General features: G+C 42.4%; 1 protein-coding gene across 2 annotated transcripts; it reads left to right on the plus strand.

Annotated features, from left to right (window-relative positions):
• The first annotated feature begins 349 nt into the window (after window positions 1–349).
• FAM92B (family with sequence similarity 92 member B) lies at window positions 350–23191 on the plus strand. Of its 2 annotated transcripts, XM_027847702.1 has the most exons (9): window positions 350–484; window positions 10429–10663; window positions 13444–13512; window positions 13627–13728; window positions 15214–15219; window positions 16841–16945; window positions 18146–18259; window positions 20812–20913; window positions 22501–23191. In XM_027847702.1, the coding sequence occupies exons 1-9, from the start codon at window positions 465–467 to the stop codon at window positions 22621–22623; spliced, it is 876 nt and encodes a 291-aa protein (XP_027703503.1). In that variant the 5' UTR covers window positions 350–464; the 3' UTR covers window positions 22624–23191. The 2 variants fall into 2 exon arrangements, with proteins under 2 accessions (XP_027703503.1, XP_027703504.1); XM_027847703.1 differs by lacking the exons at window positions 13627–13728; window positions 15214–15219.
• The last annotated feature ends 144 nt before the right edge of the window (window positions 23192–23335 follow it).

Below are 23335 nucleotides of genomic sequence, written 5' to 3' on the forward strand. Positions count from 1 at the left end.
ACTGCCCCTTTCTATCCCTTAGAAAGCTCCCCTTGGGGAAGTATCATCTACCGCCTCCTCTTGCCTCTGCTCCTTCCCCCCTGCAGCCTCGCCCCAGTTCTGTAGGAATCTAAGTCTGTAAGGGCTTAATTTGGTTTGGTTTGGTTTTTTGGGGGGAGAGGCAGGTGGGGCTAAAGGACGCTTTGATCCTCTGGGAGAGAAGTCAGGGCGTGTGACCTGGATCAGGGCCCAGCAGGGCTGGCCTCCAGTGCGCCGTTACTGGGGCAACCTGCCTGACTCCTCCCCGGCCCTGCGCTGTTGGGAGCATTGCCCCAGCAACGGCCTCCAGCTTCACCTGAGCCAGGTGACAACAGCTGCGCCTCATCTGTCTCCCTTTCCACCCTGCCGGGAGGATTCATTGTTGTTTATTTCCAACCAATTCTCCATTCTTGCTTCTGAAGCAGATCTGGCTCCCTCCAGTCGCAATGAACATTGTCCTGTCCAGGTGAGTGCTTTCACTTCAACCTCAATCTCTTCTCTGGGCCCAGCCATTGTCTCTGGCATTCTGGATTTCCCCGTCCCTGCGATTTTCCCACACAAAAGGTGAAAAGGGGAAAAAACAACAACATGGTTAATGTCTGGGTTTCTGTCTCGATGACCCCTGGACCAGTTGCATAATCTGAGCCTCAGTTTCCATATCTGTAAAATAGGGATCATAATCCCTGCCTGACACTGCTTGTCTTACAGGATTGTCATGTGGAAAGCATTTTGGGAACATCAAAATGCAAGATAAATGTGAATGTTTATTATGTTTGCCCCAAAGGAGACGCGGGCAGATTTTAGAATTAATGTGTTTGCACTCATCAGATCAATAAGATATAGCTAGAAGAAACCTTAGACATCATAAAATCCAACAGTTCTCAAATTTTTTGGTCTCAGGACCCCTTTCCAGTCTTAAAAATCATTAAGGAATCCCACAGCGCATTAACTTATGTGGGTTATAGCTCTCAATATTTACTATATTAGAAATTAAAATGTCTCAGTATTATTAAGAAAATAATTTTGGGGGTAGTAAGGGGGCACAGTGGATAGAGCAGCAGCCCTGGAGTCAGGAGGACCTGAGTTCAAATGTGGCCTCTGACACATAACACTTACTAGCTATGTGACTTTGGGCAAGTCACTTAATCCCAATTGCCTTGCCAAAATAATAATAATAATAATAATAATAATTTTGACTTCTTAGATCCCCTGAAAGGACTTCAGGGGACTCTAGGTCACACTTTGAAAACCATTAAGCTAATCCAATCTGCTTATTTTACAGATGAGGCAACTGAGGCATAGAGGTCACGTGGACAGTAAGAGGCAAAGTTCACTCTGGACTTGTTCCCCTATTTATAAAGTGAATAAATTAAATTAGGTGATCTCTAAAAAAAATTTTTTAAATTAGATGATCTCTAAAAAATGTTTAAAAATTAGATGATCTCTAAAAAATGTTTTAATTAGATGCTCTCTAAAGTTCTTCCTAGTTCTAAGATAAGGTTTTCGTGATTCTATACCTTAGGGAATGCCATGATCCCTCTCCCCTCCCCACAATCTGACTTTTACCTGTGATTCTAACCTTAACATCCCACCGTTTCCCTATGCAGACGTTCATTCCTCACTCTCTTCCAAACACATTGTGTGCATCCTTGGGCCTTCTTCTCGTCCCTCATCCAAATCCAATTTTCTCCTCAAACTCCAATCCAAGGCCAGTTCTTCCTCCAAGCCTTCTCTGATGGCTTCTATTCAGTGATCCCTGGCACCCTTATGCTGTTGTCTCCAACACTCATTTGTCACTTAACCCAAGCTGCCTTGTTCCGACCCTTGTCTCTCAGTGGCTTTGTCTTGCCTCTCTAGCTAAAAAGTAAGAAACTGCGGGGCAAGGTTGGACTGGAGCCAGGGGATCTGGGTTTGGGGCCCAGTTCCGCCATTCCCTACTTTGGGCCTTTCTCATCTATGCAATGAGAGCGTTGGATTGAATGACCTATGAAGTCCCTTTCAGCTCTAACTATGATCCTATGACCTGTAAGAGGAGAGGGGTAGAATAAATGAAGTGTAAGGTTCCTTCCAGTGCTAATGGGGGGAAGTGATCGATAAATGTTTATCAGTTGTGGGGTCCCACAGGGAAGGTCAGTAACAATATCCCCCTCCCTTCAAACACATCAAATTTCGGTTCGCACTTTTAGTGCATTTATCATGTACTGCATCATCATTATTGCTGTGTATTGTACTTATTAGACTATAAACTCTATGAAAGCAAACACGGAGTCTTTTGTAAACTGTGTATCAACACCCCACCCCCCAACACCTAGTGTAGTGCTCTTCCTGTAATAAGTGCTGAAGAAATATTTGTCGAATTAATTAATCAGGGAAGAAGCAGAAGAGACTCAGAATCAGGAGACTGATCCACACTCTATTACTAAGTAGCTGTGTGACCTTCTGGACCTTGATTTGCCCCTCTGTACAGGGGCTGGATTAAATTATCTTCCTGCTCCAACCTGTTTAGTCTCAGTGAAGGCTTTGGAAGTCCCCTAAAAACCACTGCATAGAAAACTAGGGGGTAATGCTTTGGAATGAGCATGGAATGACCACCAAATAAGTGACCACCTTTTAGCTTGGCTATAAGCTACAAAAATGTTGTTGAGTTGTTTCAATCGTGTCCAACTCTTTGTGATGCCATTTGGGGTTTTCTTGGCAGAGATGCTGGAGTGGTTTGCCGTTTCCTTCTCCAGCTCATTTGACAGATGAGGAAACTGAGGCAAAAGAGTTAAGTGACTTGCCCAGAGTCACACAGCTAGTAAGTATCCCAGTAGTCCTCCTGACTCCAGGCCCAGCACTCTATCTGCCACCTAGCTGCCTCCAAATAACTAGTATTTATGTAACACTTTAAGGACTGTGAAATACTTTCCTTTTGTCTTATTTGATTTGATCCTCACAACAACCCTGTAAGGTGGATACTGTTATTATCCTCATTTTATAGATAAGAAACTGAGGCATGTTAAATGACTTGCCCAGAGTCACACAGCTAGTTAGGGTCTGAAGCAGGATTCACATTCAGGTCTTCCTGATACCAAATGCACCACCTACAAACATAAATTCATGGCAGGGTCTTGGTGCCATAAGAAGGGCTTCACAACCCTTAGCAGGGCAGGAGTAGTGGAACTATGGACTCTTCATGTAATTATTTGAACTGCATTGTCATTAATCCCAACACTAACAGTAACATGTTACATTTGCATGTAGCTTTCTGCTTGTAAAATATTTTACATCCATCCTTTCATCTGACCCACGTGGCAACCCTGGTAAGATAAGTAGGGCAAGAACTATTGCCCCCATTTTGCAGGTGAGGTGAAGGTCCCTCAGCCAGGAAGAAGCAGAATCAGGGCTCTTCCGAATACTGACTACTTGAAGAAACCCTTTCTAGGGTGACTGTGTTAAGTGGATTAGCATTCAGGAGACCCAGGTTATTAATTAGCTCTGTGAACACTTCTTCCTGTGCCTCAGTTTCCTAAAATGTAAGGGGGAGGAGACTGAATGACCTTTAAGGTCCCTCCCAGCTCTAACACTGTGGGACTTCAGTTCCAGGTCTTTCAACTCCAAACCATAGAATGCATTGTTTTCTGTAGCTTTGACAGAAGCATAAAATTGTCACATATTGTAGATACGTTCACGGAACAGCCAGGAGGCCGCTCACTGGATCAAAGAGGATATGTTGGAGACTAAGGTCACCTATTGTACCTAATGATTATTCAAAGGAAGCCTACTGTAGAATTTAGCATTTTAAATGATGAATGCAAATTACTTTCCTTCTCCAAAGCCACTTCATGCCATAGAGAAAAGATGGTGAGATGGAAAACTCAGCAGGGGGCACTATTACTATTCAGAATTATACATTTCATTTTCCAAAGAGTGAACAAATGGCATTTTACTGCAAGGTGCAGTGGAAGCCAGCTATTACTCGTAAGGAAAGTGGCCACCTGGACCACAGGCAGAATGCACATAAGCAACTCTTGAGTATGCAAAGGATGCAGTAAAGAGAAATCTGACCCGGACTCTGGTCCAGATTTGGCCACTTTCTCTCCGTGTGACCTTGGGTAAGTCACTTCCCTCTCTGAGCCTCAGTTTATTCATCTCTACTTCAAGAGGGTAGGACCGTTTGGTCTTTAAGATTCTTTGTGGCTCTGATTCAGAGAAAGGCTGAATCTGGAATGAGAGAACCAGAATTTTAATCCTGACTCTGATGCCTATTTACCATGTGACCTTGGTCAAGTCAACAAGCATTTATTCATGTCTACCAAGTGTCAGCCACTATGCTAGGCAACAGGGATATAGACAGGTCCTGTCCTCAAGTCCCTGCCCTCAAGAAGCTTACATGTTTTTTCAAGGAGGCAGAGGAGTAGTATGAGATAGGGATGGAAAAGCAAGGCAGCATGATGTCTTAGCAGGCTTTGAGTGCCGGGCTAAGGGAAGACTTTGGATTTTACTTATTTTATGCCCCTTATTTCGGGGCAGCTAGGTGGCAGATAGAGTGCTGGGCCTGGAGTCAGGAGGACTCCAGGAGCACTTACTGACTGTGTGACTCTGGGCAATTCTCTTAACTCTTTTGCCTCAGTTTCCCCATCTATAAAATGAGCTGGAAAAGGAAATGGCAAGGTGCCCAGGCCTATATTGACTATTCTGGGGGCAGTGGAGGAGAGAAGAAGGAATGGATATGAGAGAGATGGCAGAAACTGAGTCAACAATACTTGTTCATTGCAAGGGTGTGTTAGAAAGGTAAAGCATTTATTAAGGTTTTACTATGTGTCAGGCATTGTGCTAAGGGCTGGGGATGAAATACAGGTGAAACTGTCTCTACCCTGTCCTCAAGAAGTTTACATTCCATTGTTGGGGGGGCAGAAATCAGGGAGAAAGGGGTGAGGCTTGAGATTTTATGAAACTAGTTGGTCAATAAATATTTGTTAAGCACCTACTATGTGCCAGGCATTAAACTAAGTGCTGGGGACACAAAAAGAGGTAAAAGACAGTCCCTGCCCTCACTGTCAGAGAGGGGAGATAACAAGCAAACAGATATGTACAAACAAGATTAATGGGAAATAATTAAGAGAAGGAAGGCTTCCTGTAGAAGGTGAGATTTTAGTTGGAACTCAAAGGAAACCAGTACATATAGAAGGGGAGGAGAGCATTCCAAGCATGAGAGACAGAAAAAATGCCCAGAGCCAAGAGATGGAGGATCTTGTTCATGGAACAGCCAGAAGTCCAGTCATTAGATCTAAGAGGACGTGTTGGGGAGTAAGGTGTAAGAGGACTGGAAGGGTAGGAGAGGGCTAGGTTATAAAGGGCTTTGAATGCCGAAGGATTTTGTATTTCATCCTGGAGGTGATAGTGAGTCACTGGAGTTTATTGAGTAGGGGAAGCACATGGTCAGACTTGCACTTTAACAAAGTCGCTTTAGGGGATGATTAGAGGATGTACTGGAGTGGGGAGAGATAAGAGGCAGGCAGACCCACCAGCAGCTATTACCATAATGCAGGTGTGAAGTAACAAGGGCCGGGATTAGAGCAGTGACAGTGTCAGAGGATAGAAGGGGGTGTATTTGAGAAATGCTGCGGAGGGGAAATCAACAGGCCTTGGCGACAGCTTGGGTATGAGGGCTGAGGGACAGTGAGGAGTCCGGGGTGACACCTAGATTGTGAGCCCAAGGGGGTGGGAGGATGATATTGCCCTCCACAGGAACAAGGGAGGTAGAAGGGAAGGAAGGTTGAGGGGGAAAGATAATGAGTTCCGTTTTGGACATGTTGAATTTAAGATGTCTACTGGATATCCAGTTCAAGATGTCTGAAAGGCCATGATGAGGAGATGGCCGGAAGTGGCACAGAGGCCCCGGTCGTGGCAAGGACGAGACAGAATCTCGCCCGTCAGAGCTGGTGGACTTAGAAATGGAGTCCAAGGCTCTGATGGGAGGGAGGGGAGGATAATCGCTGGAGAATAGGTGTGATAGCAAGAAGACAGCCATGAACCAAATTAAGGAAAAAGCCAATGAGGGAGTGCCACTGACAAATAGGGGGGTCGAAAGACGGAATCTGTTTGGGGAGAAAATATGATCACTTCTGTTTTAGATGTGTTGATTCTATGATGCTCCCCAGATAAGCAGCGCCAGTGGGCAGCTGAAAATTTGGGTATGCCACAGTGGCAGGCGCCCATTCCAGCTACACATATGTGAATCTGGGCACACGAGCAGCCCAAGCTGTAATCACACGTCTGCCTGCCTGTAATCACTCCCTGATAAGATGACCGTGCAGCCCATCGGCCAGATTCCATGGCAACTACATCCAAATGCAGCAGCCTCAGAGGATTGGCCTAAGCAACACAGCAACTACCTTATTCCGTGTCACTGTTGGTAGACGATCCCCAAATCTTTTGTACTGAATATCAACAGAAAATATTACGGGATTTAAAGCTGGAGATGACCTTAGAGTTCATTATTTCATTCTTTGTACCTATATCCTCAGCACTAGCATAGTACCTGGCACAGACGAGGCAGTTGTAAACACTTGTTGATTGGTTAGTATTCCAACCCTCTCACTGCCCAGAAAAGCAAGAGATGGGAAGGTGCCCCAAATTCTTCCCTTTTCCCCCACTCTGTGTAAGAGAGAGATAATGAGAAAGTGGGAGAGACAGAGAGATAAGGAGAAAGAGAAGGAGGGAGAAAGAAAGAGGAAAGGAGGGAGGAAGGGAGAGAGAGAGAGAGAGAGAGAGAGAGAGAGAGAGAGAGAGAGAGAGAGGGAGAGAGGGAGGGAGGGGGAGAGAGAGAGAGAGAGAGAGAGAGAGAGAGAGAGAGAGAGAGAGAGAGAGAGAGAGAGAGAGCATCTTATCTAAGGCTGATTCAAAGCACCAGCTTACTACCAACCTTGGAATAAGACAGTGTTTGGGTTTCAGAGGCGTCTTACAAGGCTGCAGACATAACAGCAGGAAATAAGAGCTGGTGAATTATGTTAACATAGGCCTTGATCACATGCCATCTTCTTGGCCTAGTTAAGTTATGAGACTTGGAAGCAAAACACTTTAGCTTTCCTGGCATTTTCTTTTCCCAAATAGAAACATCAGGTCAAATTACAGGATGGGCTGAGACTCTGGAAAGACCATCATTTCCACCTACTTGTGACCATTGCCTCTTTTCAGAATTGTTACTGAATGGAGTGTGGCGTGGGGCATTGAAAACACATTGGCCTGGGAGTCAAGAGGTCTGACGTCAAGTCCCAGCTTTGACGTTCGTTTGTTCTGGGACCTTGGACAAGTTAATTCCCCTCTCTGGGGCTCAGATTCCCAGTGAGGGGGATGGACGAGAGCCTAAAAGTCATACATTTAGAGCTACATGGAACCTTAGAGGTGAGGCAACTCAACCCCTTCACTCATAGAAGAGGAAACTGAAGCCAAGAGATTAAATGATTTGCGCAAGGTCGCACAGGTAGGAAATAGTGTCCTCTGACCCACCATCCAGTGCCCTTTCTACTGTGTACCTAGCACCCTGCCCCCAAGGGTCTACGCTCCACGGTCCTCTCAAGGTTGGAACATTCTATGGTTCTGAATTGGTGGCTCCTGCCAGACAAAAGTGAGTAGGTCCGAGGTGGAATTTAAAGAAAAAGCAAGGAAAGGAGGAAAGGATAGAGTGAGGGAAAAAAGGAAAGGGAGATGAGTAGTTGTATCCAGGAATGGTCTTATCATAGTAACTGACATTGGCATAATATATCTTTTTTTTAAATTAAATTTATTTTCAGCTCCATATTCTCTTTCTCCCTCTCTCTCCCATTAAGAAAGCAAGAAAAATAAAACTGGTTACAAACATGAATACTCAAGCAGAAAAAAATTTCTTTATTGGTCATATCCAAAAAGTTTTACATACACACACACACACGCACACACATAGATTATATATACATGTTTATACACATATATACATGTGTGTATACCTGTACATGCGTGCACGTGTGTATGTTGCATGTACATGTGTGCGCTGTGTGTGCATTGTGTGTGGGTGCATATACATATATGCATATACACATGCATACACGATATACGCGTGCACACACATATTGAATCCATCCTTTTCTATCAGGAGATGCGCAGCTTGTTTCATCGTTAAGTCCTCTGCAGTTGTTTGGTCATTGTGTTGATCAGTATTGCTAAGTCTTTCAAAGTTGTTTGTCTTTATAATGTTGCTGTCATCATATCAACTGTTCTGGTTCTGCTCACTTCACAAGGCATCAGTTCATACAAGTCTTCCCGGGTTTCACAGTATTTCTCAAGGTTTACAAAGCATGTTAGATACATGATCTTAATTGATCTGGGAAGTGAGTATTCTCAACTAATCAGTTGTCATTCAGCCATTTTCATTCTTGTCTGACGTGACCCCCTTTGCACTTTTCTTGGCAAAAATAGTAGAGTGGTTTGCCATTTCCTTTTCCAGTGCATTTCACGGCACAGGAAACTGAGGCAGACAGGATTAAGTGACTTGCCTAGGGTCATACAGCTAGTAAGTGTCGGATGTTGGATTTGAACTTAGGTCTTCTGAATCCAGGCCTGGCACTCTTTCCATCAAGCCACCTATCTGCCCTCAGAGTAACATAACTAATAAAGTATCTGAGGCAAGATTTGAAACCAGTGCCTCTCAGCTCTGTTCTTGGGAAAAAATGTGTTCATGGTACATAGGCATTAAGGCTACTGTATCGTCTACAACCTTGGTTTTTCCATTATATTTTTCACCATTTCCCTCGTACCTATCCTTGCATTTAAGTCCCCAAGTATTAAAGCATGTGTCACCTTAGTTTGGAGGGTCTTGTAAAGTCTTTCATGGAATTTTTCTTTTCTTCTTACACAACAGATTAGCTGCACATTAGCTGCAATTATCTTCATCGCTGTGAACATCACACCATCAGATGAACAAGCATCCTGTGAAATAACTTCTTGTTGCCTTTGGATGTATGATAAAAGTCATTGTGGCCAACTCCTATGTTTGCCTCTCCAAAAATCCCTGAGTTATCCTTCTATTTATCAGCCCCTTCCTCATAATTTCTGGTTTCATTTATAGCGAGAATGCCAATATTGATGTGACTCCGTTCCTCCAGTAGAATGAAAATTTGTTAATCAATTAGATAAGGATCTCACATTTAGAGTTCCAGCAGCTGTTGGTATGATCTTGCTTGTTGGTTGTTAGATATAATCTTTAGAATTAGTCTAAAAACTATATAGTTATTAGCCTTCTCTGCTCCCTTTCCTTCTTCTCTACTCCTATCACTACAGAAGTCGAAGGGGACCATGCAGGGCTAATGGCAATGGTGTATTTTCTTTCTCTCGCTTGTTTCATGGATTTCCATGGCCAAAGAAGATATCCCCTGGTGACTAACCTTCTGGTGGTGAGCCTTTCCATACTTATCTGGGTCAGTCCTTGGAAAGTAGACACAATCTCTTGCCAGGATCATGCTTAGAGGAAGCTAAGTAGTGTGGTAGATAGAATGCTGGCTCTGCAGTCAGGAAGACCTGAATTCAGATGTGGCCTCAGATACTTACTAGATGTGTGACCCTGGTTAAGTCACATAACCTCTGACTCAGTTTCTTCAGTTTTAAAATGGGAATCATGAGGACCAAATGAGATCATAATTATAAAGCACTTAGCACAGTGCCTGGCATATAGTAGGCAGAAAAAAAAATGCCTGTTCAATAAAGAAGGAAGCAAGCATTTTATTATGTTATTATATTGATATCATTCTGGTTTGGTAGACCCCACCAGGGCTGATATGACAATGACATAGCCTTGAGACCCTAGGATCACCTCCATTCCTTGATGAAACTTTGGATTTAGGATTACTGTTATTATAAAATACAATATCCTTGAGAGGGTTAGGAAAGTACTCAGATTAAATGTTCACACTGATAGCTGGTAGAGAAGGTTCAAGAGGGAGAAGTAATCCAGAGCATTGAGACCTGAGTAAATGGAGGAGAGGTGAAGGTGGGGTGTTTTAAAAGGAGCTTAGTGCTGCTAGAGGGAAGCCTGGAAACCTATAAGATGGCGGAAGTGGTCCAGTAGATGGTGCAGAAAGGAAGGTGGGAGGGTATTCAAAGACCAACCTACTTTGCAATTTTTCCTCTCAATGTAACTAAAGGAAAGATGAGTTTAGAGCTTTGTGAGACAAATGTATACAAATAGTAATGATTTTATAAATAAGTTCTGAATGGGGGGAGGAGCCACATTCAGGATCTGATGTCACTGTAAGGGTGGATCATTGCTCCTCCAAGAGACACTCTGATATCATGCAAAGAGCATTAGGCCAGGCAGGACCCAACTCACTCAGATTCTAGCCCCATTTCTGCAAGTGCTGTCTACACCAAGTCAACCCTCTCTGCTGGTCTCCTCAGAGACAGCCAAGTCCGGGTGATGGAGAACACGGTGAACAATGCTGAGAAGTACTTTGGCCAGTTCTGTGTCCTGTTGGCCGCCTACACCCGGAAGGCAGCCGGACTTCGAGACAAGGCAGACCTGCTCGTCAAGCAGCTCTTGGATTTTGCCAATACCGAGAATCCTGAAATGCGCACCACCCTAAAGAACTTTGCGGAGGAGTTGGCCAAGGTACAGGATTACCGGCAGGCCGAGGTGAGTCCCTATGGCCCCGCCCCAAATGCCAGATTTAATGAGCTGCCTACCCGGAACACAATGAAGATTCAATGTGATTCTGTTCAGAAAGCATTTATCAAGTGCCAACTGTGTGCAAGGCTGGATGCTGGATATACATACAGAAACAAAAGCCTTCAAAAAACTTTCACTTTTTGGGGGTGCAGGTGGGGGAAGTAAATGCAAAGTAATTGCAAGGAGGGGGGGAATGCAACGGAGCAGCCTCAGACGGAGGGGCACTTTGAAGGAAGTCAGTGATTTGATGCAATGGAGGTGACAGGAGAGGGATGCCCCAGGCAACTTGGGCCAAAGCACAGGAGATGGGATGTCATACACTGAGAACAGCTAATAGACCAATTTGACTGAAATGGAGAATCTATGAAGGGGAATGATCATATAAAATAAGACGAGAAAGATAAGTGGGAACTGGAGTGTGGAGGGCTTTAAATGTCAAGTTACAGAGATGAGGTGTTACTGTGAAAGTAGATCAATTTCAAAAGATTTTTAAAAAAAATATCATATCAGAGTTGATGGCTTCAAAAGAGCTTTGTCATAACGCCTGAAAATGTTAGCACTAAAAGGAACCTCATGGATCAACTCCCTCATTTTACAGATGAGGAAACTGAGGCACAAAGGAAGAAATGAGTTGCCTAAGGTCTCCTCCAAAGTATATACCTTCATTAATGAAAGCATTCAATACATGTTCAATAAACATTTTATGGATATATGTCAAAGGGTCTAGAATATTCAATGAATACTTATTAAATGCCTGGGACCTGGATTTGAATTCTGTCTCTTCCATTTGCTACTTATTTGCTTTTGGGCAGGTCGTTTAACCTCTCTTTCCTCATCTGCAAACTGAAGGGGTTGGATTAGGTGAGGGATAAGGTTCCTTCCAACTCTAAGCATGGGAAGAGATACAAAGAACATTAAGCCCCAGTTCCTGTCCTCAAGTCTGCTCTGTGGCAGAGGAAGTGGGACTTGTTCACAAATAACTTGAATATAAAATAGATTTATTTAAAGCACTAGAGAGAAATAAGCAAAGAACCAATTGAAGGAATGGGCAATTTTGGGTCTGGAAAGGATGGGCCGCTAGGTGGCGCCATAGTGAGTAGAGCGCGGGGCCAGGAGCCAGAAGACCTGAATTCGAATAGGGCCTCAGACACTAGCTATGTGACCTTGGTCAAGTCACTGCACCCTGTTTGCCTCAGTTCCCTCATTTGTCAAATGACCTGGAGAATGAAATGGCAAACTATTCCAGTATCTTTGCCAAGAAAACCCCAAATGGGGTCACAGAGTAGTACATGACTGAAACAACTCAACAACAACAACAAAGTCTGGAAAAGAGACCTGTATGGGACAAGGGTACTGTCTTCAAACATCTGAAGAGCTGTCATTGGACTTGTTCTGCCTGTCTCCAGGAAGGCAGAACGAGGACCAATGAGTGGAAATTAGAAGGAAAACAGATTTTGGATCAATATGAAATGAAGAATGACCTAGTAATTAAGCTGTTAGGCAATGCAACAGGCTACACTATGAGATAGTGATCGGCCTGTCACTGGAAGTATTCAAACACATCCCCTGTCAGGTGTTTTGCAGAAGAGATTCCTTCCATGGGTGGGAGGACCACATGACTTTTACCCCTGCCTCTCCCCCACCACTCATAATTTTATGACATTTACTTCACTATAATTCATTTTCTAGCCATCCATGCTCATTCTTGAGATTCTGTGTTAAAACAGAAAAAAAAAACCACTGGGCTTGAGAGTCAGAGGATCTGGGTTTGAGCCTAAAAGGAGACATTCTTTAAAAATGGCATGGCCCTAAGGAAAGAGGGCAACCTATCCTCAGAGCATAGGTTGGTTCAGTCAGTGTAGTGGAAAGAATATTGGATCAAGTATCAGAGTTCCGATCTCAACTCTGTTACTTATTAGCAGTGTGACTCTGGTCAAGTCATTTATTCTCTCCAGTCCTTAGTTTCTTCATCTGTAAAAATGAGGTGGTTGGAATAGATATTTGTTAAAAATACTTTTCAGTTCTAAATCCTTTATGTGTCTAATTCTCTTATGTACAGATTGTTTCCTGCCTGTCACTGTAAAAATCAACCCTTATCTGATAAGAAAACAGTTTATAAAATACCATCAGGCTGTAATAAAGATCTAGCTCAGAGTTCTTTCTGTGCCTTACCTATATTACAATAATAGACTGGATTGGTGCTGTGGTGCAGAGGATAGAGCACTGGGCCTGGAGTCAGGAAGACCTGAGTTCAAATGTAGCCTTAGATGCTTCCTAGTTGCATGATCCTGGGCAAGTCATTTAACCTCTATCTGACTCAGTTTCCTCAACTGTAAAATGGAGAAAATAATAGCACCTCCCTTCCAGGGTTGTTCAGTTGTTTTTAGTTGTGTCTGACTCTTCTTGACCCCATTTAGAGTTTTCTTGGCAAAGGTACTGGAGTGGTTTGCCATTTTCTTCTCCAGCTCATTTGACAGATGATGAAACTGAGGCAAACAGGGTGAAGTGACTTGTTCAGGGTCACACAGCTAGTAAGTGTCTGAAGCTGAATTTGAATTTTAGGAAGATAATTCTATTGGGCACTCTATCCACTGTGCCAATTAGCTACCCAGGCTTAAGGCTAAAATAAGCACCCAGCACAAAGTAGGCACTTAATAAAGATTTATTTCCTTCTTTCCTTCCTTCCTTTAATCACTTTTTACACTAATTCCATCTGAATCATATGTTTACTTTCCATTCTTCTTTAGGTGGAAAGATTTGAAATGAAGGTCATCAATCCACTGAGACTCTATGGGACCCAGATAAAGCAAACCCGTGTATGTATGAGAGGACACTTCTGACACCATGGACGGTCACCTACTCTTGTCTCATGTTTTTCTCCTGCCTTCAGTGATACTCTATCCTAAGCACTACTAATCTGTTTCATTTAGGCCGAGATCAAGAAATTCAACAAGGTCCGAAATAATGAAATCAAACAACTAGAGAAACTGGAAAGACTGAGGCAGAAGTCACCTTCTGACCGACACACAATTGTATCCTTCCATATAGAACCATAGGAGCTTCAAGCTAGTGTGGTGGCAGGAGGAGGGAGAAGAGGAATAGTAATAATAATCTCAATAACAATAACAATAATAGCTAGCATTCAGATAGCTCTTTAAAGTCTATAAAGCATTTTAGAGAGTGTCTGAAAAACCTTAGGGCAGGGGCAGCTAGGTGGTGCAGTGGATAGAGCACCAGCCCTGAAGTCAGGAGGACCTGAGCTCAAATCTGATCTCAGACTAAACACTTGACACTTACTAGCTGTGTGACCCTGGGCAAGTCACTTAGCCCCAGTTGCCTAAAAAAAAAAATCTTAGGGCAGTTCTAAGCTATTAAAGCTGTGTTCTCTCATTCAATCCATGACCCTGTAAGGTAGGGGTTATTATTGTCCTGATTTCACAGATGAAGAAACTGCAACTGAGAGAAACTAAATGACGAGCATGGAGTCCCACAGCTAGTAACTGTCTGAGGGAGGATTTGAACTCAGGACTTTCTGTCTCCAAGTCCCAAGTTCTGTCCACTACACCCCTGCTATGAAATCAAAGGAGCTGGGTGTGAATCCAGAATACAGTACTTGTTACTGGTGTGACCTTGGGCATATATCACTTCTCTGTTCTTGGCTTTGGGTTCCTCATCTGGAAAATGAGATTGGATATGATGGTCTTTGAGATTCCTCCAATCCATCTTCCACCCGGCTGCCATGATTGCTTATTTATGTCACTCCCCTTGCTCAGTGAGTTCCCAGTGGCTCCCCATTACCTCCAGAATAAAATACAAAGTCTTCTTTTTTGGCATTTAAATCCCTCCCAACCTGATCCTTCCCTACCTTTCCAGTCTGCCTACACTTTATGTCTTTCCATGTACTCAATGTTTCAGCCACTCTGGTCTTCTTGCTGTTCCTCTTACATGACACTCCCATCTCCTGGTCCGTGTCTTTGCACTGGCTTTCTCCCATGCCTGCAATGTTCTCTCTCCTCACTTCTACCTCTTCACTTCCCTGGCTTTCTTCAAGACTCATCGGGAAGGCTGCCTTCTCTGGGAAGTCTTTCTCAGCCACTCTTCCAGCCCCCCAAAGGTGGCCCATGTCTCTTCTTTCAGATCACATTCATCCACTCTGTCTCTGTCTTGTATTGCCTCATTTTTTAATGTATCTTCCCCCTGCCCCCATGAGAACAGATGCTCTTTGAAAACAGGACTGTTTTTGCCTTTTATGTTCTCTTCTGTTATTCTGTGTCCCTAGGGCTTAGCACAGTTCTTGGCACAGAATAAATACATAGTAAATGTTTATTGACTGATCGACTGAATAAACCTACGATCCTGTGCTAGTGGTCTTTCCATTTTGGTTTTGGGAGTGGACTTTTTTCATTGTGTGAGAGATAGCTGTAATAATCTCCCTGTGCTGCTTTATACCGGCTCATTAAAAGCTTCCATGATTGCTCCTATAATTTAGTTTCCTTAACAACTGGTTTTTTTGCCAGTCCCAGGTAGGTGTAGCACCTGTAGAGACACTGCTGTTATGAAATGGTAATAAATCCCCCTGCCAAACCACAGGTGAGCATTATATTAGGTAATGAGGCCTGGACAGAACTCAAGAGGAAACAATAAACATTTATTGAGCACAAAGATGTCATGGAAAGAGCACAGTCCTAGGAGATTTAGTCTAGCCCTGGTTTGGTCCCATGATATTGAGTGCATAATATCATCTCTCAGCCTCAGTTTCCCCATCTGTACCACTATGAAGAGGCTGGACTAGTAGCTCTCTAGGGGCCCTACCAGTTATGAGATTCTGTGAGACAAACATTCGGTTGCTGGCCTCAAAGGACACCCCTCATCTGGGATTGATCATTTTGGTTGGTAGGCTGAGACCTTAGAGATCATTTAAGCCAAGCCAAGTCAACAAGCATGTATTAAGCACTTACTGAATGTCAGAAACTGTGCTAAATGCTGGGAATATCATACCTGAACATGTGTTCAAGCCCCTAATTCTACAGATCAGTCAATCAACAAGCATTTGTTAAGCACCTACTGTATACTAGGCTGGGCTAGATGCTAGGGATACAAAGTCAAAAAAAAAATGAAACAATCCCTGCCCTTGCGTAGTTTACATTCTACTGGGGGAGAAAACCTGTAGCTATATAAGTAGATACATAATAAATATACAGAATGAGTACAAAATTTAAAAAAAAAAAGTTGTTAGGGATAGAGGGCATTCGGAACTTAGGGAAACTGGGAAATGCTTCAAGTAGTAAGTGGTCCTTGAAGAGAGTAATTCTATGAGATGGAAATGAAGAGGGATTCCAATCCAGGCTTAGAGGGGGCAGCCCATGCCAAAGGGGATTTTAATTCTTTTCTGTCTAGATTCCGTTCTGGCTATGTGTCAATAGACCAAAGGGAGAGGGATCAAACTTATGATTTTGGTAGTGTATGGCACCTTCTTGGTACCTTACAGGCTTAGAGTTGCCTAGAGCTCTGAGAGGTTGTGAGTTGCCCAGAATCACATGGCCAGTACATAGAGGAAGGACGTGAACCCAGGATTTTCTGACCTTGAAGGCAGTTCTCTCTCCACTAAAGCAGCCTGCAGAAATAGATGATAAATAATGAACCAACCTAATACTTCCTGCTAATGAATTCTAGCTGGTGAATGTCTTATTTTTTTCCAGGTAGCATAATGAATTAATCTGCATGTAATAAGAAAGCAGGATTTGGAATCAGAGGTCCTGGGTTTGAATCCTGCCTCTTCCATTTCCTACCTGTGTGACCTTGGGCAAGTTAATTTTCCTCTCTGGACCTCAATTTTCTCATCTGTTAAAAAAAAAAAAAGATATTCCCTTAGACCTCTTTTAACTCTGGAATTCTATGTGTACATCTAGAGTATCTATAATGGTGAAAATCTCAGGCCAGTGAGAGATTTTTAGTCAGAGAGGACTTTCAGTGTCTAAGAAATTATACCATGGGTGTGGTCACCTACTTGCCCTATGCATAGAGCCATCCCTGAATCAATTTTTTAAGTCAATTCTCTTTACTTTTGTCTTAGCAGGAAACGTTCCTGGATTTGGGTAAGCATGGAGTTGTGCTGAAGGCTAACCTCTAATTCCTACTCCTCAGGCTGAGACAAATGTGCAGAAAGCTTCTGTGGATGCGAGCCGTACCACCCACCAACTTGAAGAGACCATTGATATATTTCAGAACCAGAAGCTGAAAGACATTCAGGTATATAAGACATTCATTGTTCAGTCATAGAATCACTTAGCTCTCGCCACCTTGGAACCAGTTCATTAAAGAATAAATCTGATTGGCCAACAAAGAGATCTCAGAAGCACCATCTTCTGGTACTGCTACTTCTGGCAATATTGGGGTATAACTAGACTGGAGTAGATAGGGATTGTCTGCTTCCCATCAGATGTCAAACATGATACCCAGTGAGACAAGACAAGATACCTAATGAGACGGCCAAGAGATCCCAATGGGCAAGAGTGACTAGGAAAGAGTTTTGCAGAAGTTGGGCCTTGAAGGATGGTAGGATTTAGAGGGCCCAAAAGAGAGGGTGTTAGCAATAAAAATGGGGGTGGTAGAGAAACTCAACTGAGGCTGTACACCAGAGATACACCTCAGAGTCTCCACTGAGATCCAGTAAGCCCATAATCCAGCCAAGGCTGTTGTACTTTGGTCAGACTGGCCCAAATCTTGGGAGAGTCTCAGTGCAAAGCATAAGAGGGTAAGGAAGAGGGTAGCCGCTAAGGCTCTAATTTTACAGTGGCTCATCTGTGGTCACGCAGGGTTTTTCCTTGCCATCGTCTCTGGTGTTGGCCCTTGCTACCATACCTCTGGGAGGGACAGTCCATTAGGAGCTCACATCTATTTTATCCTAGGGTCTCATGTAGCCTACAGTCAGACCTTGCGTGGCTTGGGAGCCAGGACATATTATATCATAGAGGGGATCTGGTCGGAGATTTTCATGTCCTTCAGATTAGGCCTCAGAGCTATGCATCTGATTTTTTCACAACTAAACTCAATCTCCTATTGCAGGGGAGGATTACCCAGAGGTAGACCATCTTCATGACAAAAAAAGGAGGGCATTTCAGGAAGGTGTAAACACCTAAAACACATTTGGGGGTAGGGGTATGGGAGGTAGAGCATGGCTCAAAGCAGTCCTGAAAAAGATCTAGAGATTTTAGAGGACTCAATATGGGTCAACAATGTGATTCTGAAGACAGAAATGCTCACAGGCCCTTACGATGCTTTTAGAGAGAAATCACGTCCAGGACAGCCTCCTCGGATGTAGAAATTATAGGCGTAAGCCACCATGCCAGGCACCATGTTGTTGTGAAGAAGAGGATTTGTAAAATGGAAAGCTCCATAGAAATACGGGTTATTGATATGGTGATATTTTGGGGCTTTTTCCCCCCCCAGAAAATTTTCTCCGACTTTGTAACCATTGAGATGGTTTTTCATGCCAAGGCTGTGGAGGTATATTCCAAGGCCTTCCAGATACTGGAAAACTATGATTTGGAAAGAGATCTAGAGGTGAGTAAAAAATTACCTCTCCCCCTATTTCCCCCACCCCCACTACACAGAAGAATAACTTTTTAAAACTTTTTTAAAAATAATTTTTAAATGTATTTTAAATTTAAATACAAAATAAGAAAAGAAAAAATTGCCAATCTACACAGCAGGAACATGAGAGAATAAATTTCCATTTCAAGAAAACCTATATAATGAATACTATACATTATTTTCAAAGCTGTCCATCTTTTCTTTGCATCCTTGTATGTTTTCTTTTGCTCTCTTTTTGTGCACTTTTTATTTTTTCCCCTTCCTCCCTGATCCGCCCCCGAAGAAGGCTACAATTAAGAATATACATATACACACACATAAACATACACATATATACACATATACACTCAAACACATATATGTAAGACTGTACTATACTTATTTCCACTTTTCATCTGTTTCTTTGAAAATGAATAGCATCTTCCTCTATAAGTTTAAATCCCCCAGCTCAACATTTCCTACTCCACAATAGTATTCTGACCCAATCACATTCTATCTGGTAGACTGCCTGTGAGACTCCACCCCCCCCCCCAATTTTTCTGCATTCCCTCTATTCTTGGCTATATAGGTTTTATTTATACAGGAAATTTTTAATTTAAAATAATCACAATTATCCATTTTGAATTTCAATGCTTCTCTCACCTTATAATATGATTTGAGGTCTGATATTACTGAATCTAGTTCCTTCACATCTTTTTTCCAAGAATAATTTTTGTTAATTTAAAAAAAACTGTATCATTCATTCTAAAACCTGTTCTAAGGAACTTGAGACACTGATGTAAAATTTCATGGATGGAAATTTCCTCTTGCCACAAGTACTATACAATTTTCAATGGGTTTGTTTTGCCATTAATGGCTATTCATTTGATCATCAAGGGAAAACATGATCACAGAAGGATGGTGGAGTGAGAGTGAGGGTTGCCCTGGTACCCACTGTGCCACCCAGCTGCCCCATATACAAAGTAAGCACTTAATAAAGTCTTCATTCATTCTTTCTCATATTGCTTGATGGGGTTCAGATAGAAATGGTTCTAGGACAAGTCAACCTCTTGCTACTATTCCTTTACATTTAGTATTCTACAGACAATTGCACAAGTGAGTAAAATAACTGCTTTTTGAAGTTGAATAAAAATATTAAGATGCAAACTTATACTCTGCAGACTCCCTGAAAGCATTCTCAAGCAGCAGAAGGGACAATAAGAATAGCTCCTCCTGTTTCCAGCTGATTGTGACTCCTTTGCTACGTCAATCAATCAATAGACATTTATGAAGTGCTTCCTATGTGCTGGGCACTGTGCCTCGTCTCTATATTTTGAAAACTTTAATTCCACATAGCTTGGAAGTTGAGTATTTGATAAAGAGATAAAATTTTATTTATGTCAAATCTTAAAAATAAGATTAAATTTTTAAAAGTTTTTATAGATAACATTATATCGAGTTGACTTGGAGCAACAACTTGATCTGTGATAAGGCTTCAGTGCTAGTCTAGCTTACTGCTTGAGCTCTCGGGGATACTCTGAGATCTGCATTTGTAGTTCTGGAACTTGTCATCTGTCAAACCAAGTAGCATAGAGAATTTCTGAAGTATAATTGCAGCCATGAGCTTGTGTCTTACTAGGCATTTGGTAGGGACTAGATTTTTAAAGTCTGCAGTGATAAATTTCACAATTTTCACCCCTTCCTTGAATCATGGCAAAGAAAGGAGCTACATTTGGGATTTGATGATGATGATGATGATGATGATGATGGTGATAATGCCAACAATAATAGACAGGACCTTTGATTTCACTGGAATAGGGAACTCCTATTCCAGATTCTAAGTAATTCCAAGTTAGTAAATTAACTTTCTCTACCAGTGCAAAGTTTTTCTGAAACTATCGACTGTTGCCTAAAACATTGAAAGGCTTGCTGTTCACTTGTTTCAGTCATGTCTGATTCTTGGTGACACCATTTGGGGTTTTCTTGGCAAAGATACTAGAGTTGTTGGCCATTTCCTTCTCCAGCTCATTTTCAAAGTGAGGAAACTGAGGCAAACAGGATTAAGTGACTTGCATGGAGTCACATAGCTAGTAAGTGTCTGAGGTCAGATTTGAACTCAGGTCTTCCTGACTCTAGTCCCTGACCACTGTCTACTGTGCCACCTAGATGCCCCATGGATCATATCTAAATCTTCGTGACCCCATTTGGGGTTTTCTTGGCAAAGATACTGGAATGGTTTGTCATTTCCTTCTCCAGCTCATTTGACAGATGAGGAAACTGAAGCAAATATGGTTAAGTGACTTGCTTAGGGTCACACAGCTAAGTGTCTGACTTGTTCTGGGTCATACAGCCAGCATGTATCAGAAGCATGACTCAAACCCAGGTCTTCTATTCACCTCTATAACACCGTGGAACTTCTTCTTCTTCTTTATTTATGAAACAAATCCCACAATTGCCTTCTTTTGCTATCCCTCCCTTTCTTATTTCCTATTATGTTGTCCTTTGATACTAAAATCCAACCAAGACTGTTTTTGCTTCTACAGGATTTTAGAGCCAAGATACATGGTGTTAGTGGGAATCTGGATGCAAGGCCCATCAATGCGACCAACCCCTCGTCATCTGTATCATGGTCTTTTGCTAGTCTGGTAAGTGTTGGGAAATGTTTAACTGTGGTGAACAGAGCAAACAGGTCCAAGGTGAGAACCGGTAAATTACTCTGAATTAACTTAAAGCCATTGGCAGCAAAAATCACACCTAGAGTTCTAAGCTCAAATTAAGTTTCAGAGAGATGTCAGTTTCGTTTCCTTGGATGTCATATATCTAATCCCCTAAATTTACAGGGAAAACAACAGAATCTAAAAAGATGAAGTGACTTACCAATGGTCCCACAAGTGGTTACAGCTTTTCAAATATCTGGGACTCAGGACCTTGGATCTGGAGCTGGCATGCATCTCAGACACCATTTTGTCCAATGCCCTCACTTTACAGATGACGAAACTAAGGAGACTTTAAGAAGGTTAAGTGATTTGCCCAACATCACAAATAGCACTGGAGGTGGGATTTGAACCCAGGTCTTCTGGCCTAGAACCAATGGTCTTTCCATTGTACCATTTTTGGGAACAAATAGTTGCTTTTAAAACAAGCATATTTAGGAAAAGTCACATGGCCTAGTGCGTGCATTTGTTTTCCTCTACATTTTTCGCAGGCCACCCAAAATCCTTTGGCATGCCGAAGGTTTTGCAGGCCTGATCTAGTGGAAAGAACACTACACTAAGAATTGGAAGACCTGGGTTCAGTTCCTGACTTTTCCACTCACTAGCTGGGTGACTTAGGCAAGTCACTTCCCTTCCCTGGGACTCAGTTTCCCTATCTGTAAAATGAGGAGAATACATGAACACCAAGTCCTTTTAAGGCACAGTTGTAAGAGTTGTGAGGAAGGAAAAAATGTTTTGAGGATAGAACAGCAATTTCACTTGTCTTTCTCTTTTTTTAATAATATTTTATTTTCCCCCCCAATTACATGTAAAAACAATTTTTTAACATTTGTTGCTTTCTTTTTAAAGTATGTGTCTCTTTTGAACTTTGCTGGGCAACTGAATAAATATGTCCGTTCCTTCCAAAGCTATGTCTACACATTCCCAAGCCATAGAATATTAGATGTGGAGGAGACTGTCTAGTCTAACCCCTTCCATTTTCCAGATGACTATACTGAGTCCAAGAGAGGGAAAGTGATATCACACAGTTGGCACAGATAGTACTTGAACCCAGATTTCCTGAGTCCATGGTACCACATAACTTCTCCTGTAGCAGTGACACATTGCTGAGCTCCCTGAAAATGGAATTTCAAAATGATTTCACTTGGGCAGCTGGGGCTTAGAAGAAATTCTTGCTAATCTTCTAAAAGCCACTAGATCCAAGGCAAGTTTTGCCTCTGAGCTTTACAGTTGCATTACCCATAATTCCAGTATTGCCTGGCTCTTAGGCGCTCTCTCCCTCTCCTCTTTCTCCCGTTTCTTCTCCCATCTCCATCCCAGCCTCTTGGTATTTTAGGGCAGTATTGGATTCAGAGTCACAAGACCCGGGTTAAAATTCTGATTATCTATAAGACTCTGATGGTCTCCAAAAACTCTTCCTGCTCCAAATCTGATGGCTGCCATCTAAGTGAGATCAGCAATGCCATGCAGTTATCTGTAATGCTGGCTAATAGATGATGATGTTTCTCTTCTTTTTAGAATGCCCAGAGCACCATGCAAAACCAGAAACAAGAGGAAGAGACAATAAGTGGCAAGGCCTCTGCGGAAGAGGACGAAGTAGAAGATCTCAGGGAAACAAGGACTTCTCAGATGAGAAGATAACCGTCCCTTGGCAGTCACCAACACTGGAGTTTGAATGAGCATTCTGTATCTTTCTTAACAATGTCTTAAGTTTATTCTTCATCCACAGAACCCTGTGACATGCTGGAAGCATTCCCCAGGGAGCCCTAAACCAGATCAAAATATAATGGGGAAATATTTAACAAATACAATAGAACAAAGATGTTGTTAATATGTGATTTTATAAACCAAAATGTGGCCTGCAGGGTGCCTTACATAGGTACATTTTAGCAACCCCTTGTTTCTATCTGAATCTGATCCCACTTATCTAAGCTGTTTAAATGCAGAGACCAGAGTGGCAAAGCTTATCCATCAAAGTAACCTGGGTACTAAGAATCCCTCCCATGATGCAATGCTGAACTTGGAGAAAGGCTGACTCATGAAAAAATTGAATGGATAGATTGAGTTCCCTTGGTGGTAATTTAGAGTCATTATTTCCCATGGTACATCAATAGGACTGTTTTCTTAGTTCCCCTGGAATTGTATGGATTTTCCAGTTGCATCTTTGGAAAGCAAATTCTGTGTTTTTTATTTGTTTTTGTTTTGTGTTTTTTTATGGGTTTTTTTTTTTAATCTCCACATCTGGCTTCTCCAGTGATGGATACGTGGCTCTCTCCAGACACTCTAAGTTTTGAAAGAAGCTGTGTGACCCTGGGCAAATCACTTAACCTCTCTCAGTCTCAGTTTCCTCATT

Source organism: Vombatus ursinus, unplaced genomic scaffold (genome assembly GCF_900497805.2).
Source record: "Vombatus ursinus unplaced genomic scaffold, bare-nosed wombat genome assembly UNPS02005286.1, whole genome shotgun sequence".
Lineage (NCBI taxonomy): Eukaryota > Metazoa > Chordata > Mammalia > Diprotodontia > Vombatidae > Vombatus > Vombatus ursinus.